Below are 12,752 nucleotides of genomic sequence, written 5' to 3'. Positions count from 1 at the left end.
TTTGTATTGTAAACTAAATTGGTCGATTTAAAACAGTCGACGACAGATTTGTTAAAATTTGATAATTTTAGAAACGTGGGCTTAGATCTCGGCATTTCATATTAATTTTCGCAGTCATAGAATGTTTGATCATCAAAGACAATCAGCATAAAATCTTGAAGTCGAATTTTAGAAGCGTGGGCTTAGATTTCGAAATTTCATGCTAAGCCCATGACAAAAAATGTTTCGAGCAACCTCAGATAATGTTTGATCAAATACGATTCAGCATAAAGGATATCGTCTTGAAGTCGAATTTTAGAAGCGTGGGCTTAGATTTCGGAATTTCATGCTAAGCCCATGACAAAAAATGTTTCGAGCAACCTCAGATAATGTTTGATCAAATACGATTCAGCATAAAGGATATCGTCTTGAAGTCGAATTTTAGAAGCGTGGGCTTAGATTTCGGATTTTCATGCTAAGCCCATGACAAAAAAAGTTTCGAGCAACCTCAGATAATGTTTGATCAAATACGATTCAGCATAAAGGATATCGTCTTGAAGTCGAATTTTAGAAGCGTGGGCTTAGATTTCGGAATTTCATGCTAAGCCCATGGCAAAAAAGTTTTGAGCAACCTCAGAAAATGTTTGATCAAATACGATTCAGCATAAAGGATATCGTCTTGAAGTCGAATTTTAGAAGCGTGGGCTTAGATTTCGGAATTTCATGCTAAGCCCATGACAAAAAAAGTTTCGAGCAACCTCAGATAATGTTTGATCAAATACAAATCAGCATAAAGGATATCGTCTTGAAGTCGAATTTTAGAAAAGGACCTCCGTGGTCTGACATTTTAGAACTTCATACTAAGCCCATGGCAAATTTGCAGCTCTAACTTTCTTTCAATAATGGCTTTTTAAAACCGATTAATAAAATAAGATAGATGTGAATGAATTTCGATGATACAGTATCTTCGGATGGGTGCTGTTACTTTATATTCGGATTGACAATGAAATTAAAAAATCATTTCAAATTTAGCTGTCAGTAAATTTTGAAAGTCTCATAACTTTAGATATACTTTGAGCTACATAGCAATTCTATGCGCATTGAAAAGATAATCGTGAGTGGCATATGATCTTGTATGATCAATAAAATTTTTTTTGAAATTGAAGATGAAAAATGAAAAAGAAAAACAAAAAGGTCCTGTTAGAATTGTGATATAATCACCATTTTACAGGGGTGATTCTTGAATTTAAGAACGTCATTGCGGTGAAAAAAAAATTAAAAAATGATTATTCAATCAAAAAAATGTGACAAAAAGTCTTCAGCTAGTTGAGTGTAAAAAAAGCTGTTTTTCGTGGTTGTTTAGTGTTTTTCAGAGTCAATCAGTGATAAATTCTTTGCAATATTTTTTACTGACAGCCAATTTGAAATAGACTTTAATTTATCCAAAATTTAATCCCTGCCAAATATTTAAAATTGAATTTTTGACAGAAAAACTAATTAGGACCCTTGGAAAAAAATGGTTCAGGCTACCTAGCTAATTAAAATCCAGGTGAAATTTAATCCGATTAAACTACATTCAGCAGAATTAACGGGAAAACGTATCTTTATTATATTTTTATCTTTCGTATAAATAGAAATATAAATAAAACAAAAGCAAGTGATAATACGCTCGGATGGACAATACAGTAGCTGGGGATCAAGAATACTACAAAATCTACCTGTGGATAGGAATAAGGCTGTTCTAGAAGTGTAAATTTAGTAAAAATACGGTTAAATTACTAGATCAAAATAAAACTATTTGAACAGGACCCGTTGAAGCATTAGTTTCGAAACGTCTATCTTGTAGGCTTTGAATAAAGTCTTCTTGACCAGGAGCAGTATTATCTAAAAGAAAGATTAATTTCTAAATGTAAAATCATTTATCTACGTCAATGATTTTATTTTGAACCAGAAAGTAGGTTGAATTGTTATCGTTTGAAGCTAAAACTGAAAATTATTATTATGACTTTGATTGTATCTGATCATCCCTTTAGATGAAAAAGGTTTTTAAGACATCTGAAACATTTTGAAAAACAAAACTTTTCAATAAATACAGGGTAAAGCTTAATATAACGCCTCCAATGTCAATTAAATTGCCTTTTTTAATTAACTTTGATAAAAGTTCAATAAAAGAAGCAAAAATATAAATAAACATTGTTGATGTTGGCCCTTGGATCGAGGGTTATGGAAAAACTTATGTAATGAAAAACCTTCCCTCTACAATCAAGCAGAAAAGAGTATTTCACTCCAACACAATCAATACCAAGCATATATTACCTCAGGTAACACAAGCTCTTCCTGACCATCTTTGATAAGCTCCCTTACTCTTTCATCATCCTTCTTTAATTGGAGTAGATTTCGAATGACCATGTTTTTCTAAAAAGATAAAAAGAGAAATGACCATACATTAATATCAAATATCATCAATGTTTTAGTTCGGTCAATCCAAGTTTCATGTAAAAGTCATGGTCTAACTGAAAAAAGCTGTTTTTTCAAGCAAGAACTACTCAAATTCCAATAAATAAGAAATAAACAGTATATAAAAACATTCGAGGGGTCTTTAATATGCTTTACTTACACAGTGATCAGGCAATTTGGCAAAGACTCTATCCTTCAGCCGACGGTAATCAAGTTTCTCCTTTATCAATTTCTGAATAAAATGATCAGAAAGAATATAATTATTTTGCTGTAAAAGAATCTTTTGTTACTTGCCTCGATGGACAAGTTATTTAACATTTCGAGCATCTTCCAATTTTTAATATGCAAAGCATCTAATTGACTCGTATCTCAGGATTAAGTGGTGCTATGAACTTGAAATTATGGTCAGTGATAAACACTGACAAATGAAGATGATTTGCTAATTTTCAGGTCGGCCAACTGTTTGGTTGATATCTTACAGACCAGAATGTTAAAAAGGCTCAAAAAATGTATCGGATGATCGATTTTTTGTTACAAAATTCGAGCAAAGAATATACACTGTAAAAAACAGTTTACTTTCTTTCTCTCACTATTTGGCAAAGTTAATAAATCAAAGAAGATTAAGATTATCAGAGCCGCCCATAACCCAAAATGTATACAAACAAAAATTCAAAAACTTTGTCAGTATACCTTTACGTCTGGAAGAAATTTTTTCCACGTTAGTTGGAGCGCCTTTTCTTTTATGGCAGTTCTTACTCTGAAAGGAAATCAAAATAAAACATTGGTGTAAGTTACAATTGAAAACATGGCGCATATTGATGGATTGGTTGAGAAATCGATGGCAGGAGCCATTACACAGAATTTTTATCTCAAGCTCCTAGCAATAAACTGCTAAAAATGACTACTGAAAACTTTTATCAAATAGTAGAGAAATATGGTAAAATCGACCACTTAGACTTACCGGTATTTTAATTCTTTTCCTTCTTGTACACAACCACAGTCGGAAAACCTATCGGCACAGACCGAATGGTAGTCAAGGAGGCAATTAGGGCAAGAAAATGTTTCGTCTCCATCGCTTTCGGAGCAGCAGAATGGATTGTGTCGATTACAATCCATTGGCAAGGTATCTGGAGTTCAGAAAATAAGTTCAAGAGTCAATAATCAGGTTATACCATACATATACTGAAAAAATTTCGATTCGAAAAAAAGCTTATCTGAAAGCAATGTAAACAATATAAAAAATAGGACTTTTACCTTGAGTAAGGGACAAGGCAAATATCTCGTCCCCTTGGATTAGAATATTTATCCCTTGGCTGTTGCTGGTGAAGTGTGATACCACTTCCCCATCAAGACAGAGGTTCACGCTCAATCCAATGAAGTAACCAACAGCACAAACTTGAAATATATCTATAAAATAAGAAGACCATTTTACAAATATGTGTAATAATGGCACAGCCGAGCACAATTTTCAACTTGAGGGTAAAGTGATATTGAAAGATATTATTTTTTTATGATATCAAAAGCACGCCTTTTGTTCTGACATAATTAACATTAGAATCCATCTTGTAACATTAGAATGTTCTCAAGTTTTGTGAAGGGAGAGAGGGGAAAGTTGTTTTTTGTTTAAAAAATGCTGTGTAAGCTAATGGTAGGTATTCTCATGTCATGTCATGTCGTGTTATGTTTTTGTCTTGTCTTGTCTTGTCTTGTCTTGTCTTGTCTTGTCTTGTCTTGTCTTGTCTTGTCTTGTCTTGTCTTGTCTTGTCTTGTCTTGTCTTGTCTTGTCCTGCAATGTTATAAATAATGTGCTAATGAATAACCCGTCCATTTTCATTTGGATCTAATCGTTAATGATTTTTATCAAATGCTTTTAAAAGTAATGCAAAACACCCGGATTTTCGAATAGGCTCTATGAATTAACGTCAGTAAAGCGTCTTCTTTTCTGTCATGAAACGAAATAAACGTTGCACTTATATTAGGGATCTTATCTTAGAAACAAAATCATCGAGAGGAGTAGTCCAATAACATTTGAGTGAAAATTCTATTTGAATTTATCTCACCTAATTTATGAGCCAATGAATCATCAACGAGCTTCTGCTGTAGTGACGCCATTGAATCGCTTTTAAACAATCTTTTATAGTGTGACGCACTATGATCTGAGTTACCTTGTGTCATCTGGATAAAACAAATACAGTCAATCATCATTAAAATAAAAAACGATCGAAAAAAGATCGAATATTTCTTATCATTCTTTAACCGATCATCTTTCCACATTATACACTACGAAATAAATAAAATAAAAGATGAAGAATGATTGTTTAAATACACCCCTGTATCAGTGACCCGGTCAGAGCAGTCCCGGTCAATAATCCGGTAGAAAAATGGAATACAGGGAATGTGATTTACAGAAATATAAGGAATTTGAAAACTCACACGTTCAGAAAAGTTCTTCAAGCAATAGACAGATGCGATAATAGCGATTCTAATAACAAGTTCTTCTCTGTCAACAGTTCCGAACATTAACCAAGACAAACACTTTGCAAGATCCGGGTGAAAGACGGGCTCTCTTCCGGAAAAACCTTTATCAGCCACAATACTTCTGTTCCTGTAATATGCAATGCATAAATTTAAAGGTATGAAAATTGTTGCTCTAGTAAATCTGTCATCTGCTCATTAGCCAGTGCCAGCAATCGTTGAGCCAGATATTTCTCTTCTTGATCCGCTTGGCGTTTTGTTTGTTCGAAACGTCGCTCGATCATATCTAAGTTATTTCTAGCCTCTTTGAGTTCGATGTCTGCTGTGTTCTGTTTTTGTTGGATCACTTTCATCGATTCTTTTTCTTCTCGCTGTTTCTCAGATATCAAAGGGCTGCTTTCCTTTACAAAATTGATTTCCTCCAATATTCTTTCGTTGGTTTTCTGGGCGATACGATATTTCTCTTTGACGCTTGACATTCTTCGACCTTCGTATGCACAATGCCATTTCAATTCTTGAATATTATAAGCACACTTCTCATGTTCTCTTTGCACAGCCATTGGTAGAGCATGAATTCTCCTGTACGCATGCGCATCAATCTGAGCTTGAAGGTTGCCAGTGCGTTCTCGCTCCTTCAGTAATTGTTCTTTAGTTTTCACACATTGCTCATCTAAACGGTTCAACAGTGCTTTGACATTCTGTAATATGGCGATTTGTTGTTGAGGTATCTGTGAATGCGCATTGTCCATACTGATTTCCGTTGACAGGATTGATCTGTCACCTTCTTCACTCGAGAAAAGTGAATGAGATTCGTCAGTGAATACCTCCAATTCCGCACCACTGGTAATGGGTTCCAGGCGAATCTGATGATTGACATTGTCGCTTTCGTTGAAGCTCTGCACGCTTGCGGCTAGTTCTTCTTTGAGATTGATTTCTTGTTTGTAAACTTCATTTTTGAAGCCAATTAGAAATTGTTCCAGTCTTTTCAAGTGAATGTTACATTTGTTGATACAGTAGTGAGGTCTTTGATTGAATTCGCAACTCCTTCTGTCGAGGTTCACATTTCGCAATAAACTCGGTGTGGATAAAACCAGCTCAACTTGTTCACTAGCCATTTTCAACTTTTAACTGACCAATTGATGGTAGTCCATGGTGTATGCACTTTACATTAAATTGAACATTTATTTTCTCCTTATTCACTAATTCTTAATGGAGTGAATTTTTTTATCTTTTTTATCTTTATTTTTTTATCGGTCAAATAAAATCTGTGCGGTTGTGCTCTTGACAATGCAACAAAATGGCGAAAACTTCTGAAAATCTTAACACGGAAATTTCATCAAAATATGGATCCTGCACCCCAAATGAATGCTTTATAAATGAAATAATACGGGATAACGATGTCTTGCAGTGTAGGAAGTGTCAAAGATTTGTTCATTATGCCTGTTCGGAGCTTCCAGCCTACCAAGTACAGATTTGCCTTCAGTACAAAGCAAGGAGATTCGAATGTGCGAAATGCATCACAGTCACGCCAATATTATTAGAGAAGTTCAAAACAAGTAAACAAAGAACGACCAATAACAAGGCAACAAATACTGGAGGTAAAGAGAAAGATCAAGATGAGCAATGTGTTTTCGCTAGACTGGATAGACTGGAGAAGAAGATCGACGATCTTGTAAACAAAGATGATGTCGTTAAAGGATCCAAACAACAGCAGACATACGCTAGCATCGCTAAAGATGAGCTAAAGAAAAAAGACCACGATATAGAATCAAAGCAACAACAGACATACGCTAGCATTACTAAAGATGAGCTAAAGAAACAAGAGGTAAAGATCAAGAATTTCATCAAAGAAGAGAAAGAAGAAGAACGATGGTTAAACTTAACAAAGTACAATATCATTGTTCACAACCTCGGAGAGAACAAAGATGAAGACCTAGAAGAACAACGTGTAGGTGATAAGGATTATGTTGAAGAAGTTGTACAAAACCAAATGGGATTAAAGGTAAACATCGTCAGCGCAGAAAGAATAGGAGCTCGGAAGGACGAAATGTTCAAAACAAAAAGATGGCGACCCTTGAAAGTCGTGCTAAAGAACGAAGAAGAGAAACGTCATATTCTGGCATCAGTCCACAAATTAGAGAAAGACGAATTTAGAGTATCCGACGATTTTTCGAAGAAAGAACGCGAAACCATCAAAGAGTGGCATAGGAAGGCAAAGGAGAAAACAGAATTACAAAAGGATGGCAACTGGATATATAAGGTTAGAGGAAGTCCTCGGACAAAACTCTACTTTAAGAAGATCTATAACAAACCTGTTACTGAAAATGAAATTTTAAAGACGACTGGTTAAGAGGCCCACCGTGCGCCTACAACTGTAAAATTGTAAAATGTTAAGCATGATTATTTCATAGAGGTCGATAGACCTGAGAAATATATTACTGTAAATTAAAAAAAAGTAAAGTTTTATGAAGCCACTAGATCAAACAACAATTTTTTAAACAGTTCAGAAACAATTCAGTTCAGTTTCAATTTTGTGATGAAATCAGCAGATTCAAAGCTGCCGATAAACCTTAACAAGAGCTTTCTTACCTTAAAGAAATCTTTTGTGTAGCAAGGCAGAGGACTGGCTCCTGCCATCGATTTCTCAACCAATCCATCAATATGCGCCATGTTTTTAATTGTAACTTACTCCAGTCAGTTAGCGATTCGATTGTTGAGGCATTCGGCATATCCTCCTCACTCATCAAGTCCTTTGAGAAGAGTTAAATTTCTATTTTGTTTCATATACACAAATTACACAAATAGATTTACTTTCAGGATATCTTAATGTTAGAATATAGTATGTTGGAAACTAAATTAGATATAATCATATACCATTTTATTTTCAACCTGGTCATCATGAAATGCATGCAAAATCTTATCCAGGGTTTGAACTGTTGGTCTGTTGTCTTTGGTGTCAGGTGATATGAAATCAACATCCAAGGGCCACCAAGATGGTTTAATGTCATCAGACCATTTCATCCGCTTAGAGGAACAACCTATTTAAAAGACGAAATAACAAAAAAGAATTTCATGGGTAGTTTTTTTCAAATTTTGAACTTTGAACTCATTACCTTAAGGAATTTTTAATACTAATTTATAAGCATTGATGACAAATTAAATTTGATAGAAGTGACTTTTTGACACCTATTGACACAGGTAGGTGAAAGTGAAAATTTCAACAATAAGGCTATATTTCCAATTTTTAGGAATAAGAGATTTTCTAAAAAAGATAGGTTTGAGACTTTAAGTTTAGGAGGACCACGAGGGCAACAACTTACCGTTTCATACCCTTTTGATTCATAAATATATTTTATTATCAAATAAAAGAAATTAATATTTTGAAATGAAAAGGTTAGTGTACAGCCTTTGTATAGTCTAGGTTGAAAAGATAAATATAGGATTGAAATTTAATGGGGGTTGTTCAGGCCATTTTGCATATTGCACAAAATTTACCACTATCAAACTTGACCAAGTCGTTGACAAGCTTCCTCTTCTTTATGGCATTTTGACTTGGAAAGCTCAAAGGGAAGTCGAAGAAATCAACCCCTTCTTTTTCACAGTCTTCTTCTTCAACACTTAGGTTGTCTAACAGAGAAAATAAGTTTTTTTATTAATTTACAATATTTAGAAACTGAAAAAATCTTATGTGCTCAATTATTTTAAATAAACACAACGCTTTAGTACCAGTTTCGTGCTAACAAACTTATCGAACCTTAAAAGAGAGAAATCTGAAACTTCAAGAAGCCCTCCCCTTACAAAAGTACTGACCTTCGTCGATTTGAATAGCCAAAACAGCCTTTTTGAATTTTTCAATTACGACTGGATCGTTTATAAAAGCTTCAAGTCCTTTGACTGAGCCTAGAATAAACAATTTTAATTTTAAAAGTGATACTGAAATAACTGTTTGAAAAGTAAGTGAAATAAGTTTGAAATTAAAACAAAATTAACTCGCGGGAAATTTGAATCAGTAAATATAAGTAATTTGCAGGAAAGTTAAATAATAAATAAAAGGCAAAAATTACATTCGGCTGTGATTTTCCTGTCATGCGTTGTGTAGGAGAAGAAACATAACGGCATCTTCGTTAAAACTCCACTTTCCTTGACCTTAAAAATAATATTTAATCAAATAAGAATGATGTATATTTTGTTTTTTATACTTTTCAAAAATGTTAGTCATCAGTAGTCATTTAAATCCTGCGAGGCCATCAAGTTGTCAGCCGGCATTATTGACAAATATTGTGACGAAATCGCAGTAAATCTATTCAAGATTGGCATGAAATACGTACATTTTTGGACAAAGTGTTGACTTTCGAGATTTCTTTGGCTCTTCTTAGATTGGCATCTGCTATGTATTTGGTTTTCTGAAGAATAATAGAAAAACCCATCCGGGATGTAAAACAAATTTGAAGAGTTTAATATATATATATGTTAGATTCTCTAAAACTAAAAAGGGAAACTTTGCTGTCATCCAGGACTTAGGAAGAAAATTTCGTTTGGAGTTGACTCCACTGAAAAGTAGTTGTTCCTTGATAATTATTGTATTACCATCTTAATCCAAAACTCCTAAAAATCTACTCAAAATTTGTTATTCTTCTTATTTTAAAGGGAGAGTTAAGAGAATTAATTTTTTCTTACATTCTTTTTCCAGCCTGAACCATTTCTTCCAACCCGTTTTTTATATATTTTTACACTGTTCTGTTCAGGAGCTTGGTTGGGCGTGGTTTCATTGAGGGTGTTGGTTTCCATGTCGTTTGGTTAAATGCTATCTAGATAGAATAATATAACGAAGATCTACCCTTTTATAGTAGTTTTGAACAAAGATTCTACTCTTGACAAACCAACATTAGAAAGTTTATGCCAATCAATTCTAGAAAATTTAACCTCGCAAATACAGTAATTGTATATTTATACCTTTAGTTAATTCTTTGTAGTTCTGGAATACTCAGATTTCTGGCTAGTCTCAAAGGACTACTACACAACAATTTGAAATATTGCAGATAAGAAATTATTTCTGTTCTTTTGATTTTTTTTGGTTAACAAAATCTTATGGGAATTTAAAAGTATTTAAATCATGAAAGTATTTAAATCATTTTAATAGTTGAATTCAGTTGAATACTTTTAATAAAAAAAAGTAGGATTTAAAGAAATTACCTCAGTCTAGGTTAATTAACGTTCTGAAAAAATTTACTTTTGATTAGCTAACGAGCATAAAATTCAAATCTGTTGTCTCTCGAACTTCATGGAGTCAGAGATTATCGTGGAGGAGTCATGTTTGGAACACTGTCAAGTGCATTCATTCATTAAATAAATGATACATGGAACAAAGTGAGGCATGGCTTTAAACTCAATTAATTGCATTATACAAAATAATTAGGAAAAAGATAAAGAAACCTGTTCAGGGATGAAGAAAACGTGTTCCTTAGTCAAATTTATCATTAGATATTTAAAAATCATGCATTCTTGTCTTTTCAGGTAATGTACAAAATTTTAATGTTCTGATAAGTTCAACCGAATATATTGATGAAAAAATAGATTGGTAAGCACATATCCATCATGTAGAAAAGTTTCTGGTCTAGTGTGTAAATGAAGTTGCTTAAAATCTCTCCTCGTTGTTTATTTTCTCTTTTTCATGTTAATTGTACAATGTTGTATTACGCCTTGGAGCTCACCAATGTACCAAGGAGCTAGGTAAGTTTTAAATTCTCTGATAAATGGTATTTATAGCATCCAAGCATAAAAAATTACTATAGAAATAATAAATAATTTATACTTTAAATGTTCATCCAAAACATGTCACTTAAAAGTCTTTAAAATCCAAAAAGGTAATACATAATTTTAGCACACATCAATCTGCGTCCAATTGACTGACAACTTTAGTCTTTGATGACTCTCCTTCTCCCATTGGCGTTTATGGCCCTCATTGCTTGAGCCATTTTCCCTAGATTTATCAACCAGTAACATTTCAATATTCACCTTGAATCAAGACAGTTTGTCCCTTGATAGATGCTTATTTCCTCCCTTCTCAATATTTCATTTCGTTGATATACATTTTAAAACTTTTTTTTGCTGTACTGTATCTCCATTTCATACCTTTCGTGTTCGAAAGGGTTATTTTCTTGTTTAGGAAATTTTTAAATGTATGTATAGACCTGAAAAACAGAAAACATCAAATCATATCATCTTAAAAATATATATACAAGCGAAAACATCATTTTTTTAACAGAGAGATGCTGAATCAGCAGAAAAGTAAATAATTTAAAATTACTGATTCGCACTGGGCAGGGGGCCAGTGGAAATTGGAAGATATATCAAGAAATATAAGTCATAGCTGGTTTGGTCTTATTTGAACCCTATTTCAAAAATGATTTTGGCAATAATTTGTTGTTTTTGGCAAGAAAAAATTTAATCTTTTATTTTATTGGTACTCTTCAACTCGTGATCTTGTTGTTTTGTTTTGTTTTCAACTACTTACTTGCCAGGAGTACAAGCAGCAAAATTGAGCCAATAGTAAACAAAAAAATCTGTGACAGGGTTTTGTTTTATCCTTCTGGTAGTTGTTTTTGAGGCATTGATGCAGGACACTGCAGGATCATTTTACATATTATAGACTTTTTCCTAATCAGGATACCATTTTGTGACTTTGTGTGACTAAAAAAAAACCTTGTCCTCTCAAATCACAGCAAGATCACTGTGAAGAGACAGGAAAGATGAAACCTCAAATTAATTTAGTGTTACCTCTTTGATCGGGAAATTAGCTGACCAGACTGTTGTGCAAAGGTAGAGCATTTTTGGCAAGGTTATACCAAAGACTTAACTTACTACTACAAAATGGTATCTCTAATGCTCAGCAATTAAGAGAAGGATCAAGGGTAAGTGGAGCAATCCACAGAGAAAAAGGTGGCACCTCTCATACCTTTGGGCAGGTAGATACCGTAGAACTGCCTTACAATCCAAAAGTTCGCCTAACAATCAAACGCTTTTATGAGCACCTGATTGGTTTATTTGCCTCAATTACATCATAATTTTGAAATTGTGATGTGATGGTTGTAGACTTACTTACTTAGTGCATAGTCACTAGAATATTATACATCGATCACATGATCAAAATAAATAATTGGCCAACTTCTAAACTGGGACAGGTACGTTATTAAATTGACATTGCTTAGCGGCTTGGCCAATTGTCACAGAGATTTCAGACTATTTGAAACTAAATAATGGACCTTTCAGCCTTTTACTATAAATTAAATGATTATAAACTCAAGCAGACTACAGTTATATATCTTTTGCAGAACACGATGTTATGTTGTATAAGACATAGTTCATCAAGCGTTTGCAGAGGAATGAATATGTAGGGGTGGTTCACTCTGTCCTGGTTGGGTTGCAGACGGGTGAAATTGTTGTTCTTTATTCGTTAATTGTTGTTCTTTTGTTCTTTACCATGAGAGTGAGTAACTTGCATCAGTGGAGGCTAACATGCATAGCTCTCAAATGAATGACCTGTCTGGTCATTAAAATACAAAGTTAAATCAAAACAGAAATGGTAGAGTAGAGCTGTGAGCGGAGCTGAATATAGTTTATTTTAATGACCAGACAGGTCATTCATTTGAGGGCTATGCATGTTAGCCTCCACTGATGCAAGTTACCCAATCTCACGGTATTCGTTTTTACTCTTTTTTTGATGAGCTGGCAAACACTTGATGAACAGCCGCATAATAAAAAACTCTGGCATCAAAACAATGACAAGAAAGATTTTAGAAACACTTTTACTAATTATGCATAACAAGAAAAAATTTCATATG

At 33.7% G+C, this 12,752-nt stretch overlaps 1 protein-coding gene across 2 annotated transcripts; it reads right to left on the bottom strand.

The window, feature by feature from the left end:
- Positions 1-1,582: 1,582 nt before the first annotated feature.
- Positions 1,583-12,416, bottom strand: LOC136801268 (uncharacterized). Of its 2 annotated transcripts, none has more exons than XM_067057896.1 (16): positions 10,927-12,416; positions 9,589-9,719; positions 9,240-9,314; positions 8,976-9,057; positions 8,722-8,811; positions 8,407-8,538; positions 7,786-7,949; positions 7,501-7,661; positions 4,870-5,041; positions 4,497-4,611; positions 3,691-3,843; positions 3,398-3,563; positions 3,127-3,193; positions 2,597-2,668; positions 2,296-2,394; positions 1,583-1,863 (listed from the first exon to the last, which is right to left on the bottom strand). In XM_067057896.1, exons 2-16 carry the CDS (start codon positions 9,697-9,699, stop codon positions 1,774-1,776), a joined length of 1,749 nt encoding a protein of 582 aa, XP_066913997.1. In that variant the 5' UTR covers positions 9,700-9,719; positions 10,927-12,416; the 3' UTR covers positions 1,583-1,773. The 2 variants fall into 2 exon arrangements, with proteins under 2 accessions (XP_066913997.1, XP_066913998.1); XM_067057897.1 differs by lacking the exon at positions 10,927-12,416 and adding an exon at positions 9,865-10,000.
- Positions 12,417-12,752: the final 336 nt, after the last annotated feature.

This window comes from Clytia hemisphaerica, unplaced genomic scaffold (genome assembly GCF_902728285.1).
Source record: "Clytia hemisphaerica strain Z4C2 unplaced genomic scaffold, Clytia hemisphaerica genome assembly, whole genome shotgun sequence".
NCBI classification, from domain to species: Eukaryota; Metazoa; Cnidaria; class Hydrozoa; order Leptothecata; family Clytiidae; genus Clytia; species Clytia hemisphaerica.
Note: the sequence above shows the minus strand (reverse complement) of the source record. Positions and strands in the feature narration are given on the sequence as shown.

Bases quoted from the DNA above. Each gene is read 5' to 3' on its own strand.
- LOC136801268 (XM_067057896.1), bottom strand. From the start codon at position 9,699: ATGGAAACCAACACCCTCAATGAAACCACGCCCAACCAAGCTCCTGAA. The intron at 9,058-9,239 runs GTACGTATTTCA...ATTATTTTTAAG, and splicing joins TCAACACTTTGTCCAAAAAT to GTCAAGGAAAGTGGAGTTTT. The intron at 8,812-8,975 runs GTAATTTTTGCC...TGTTTATTCTAG, and splicing joins CAGGAAAATCACAGCCGAAT to GCTCAGTCAAAGGACTTGAA.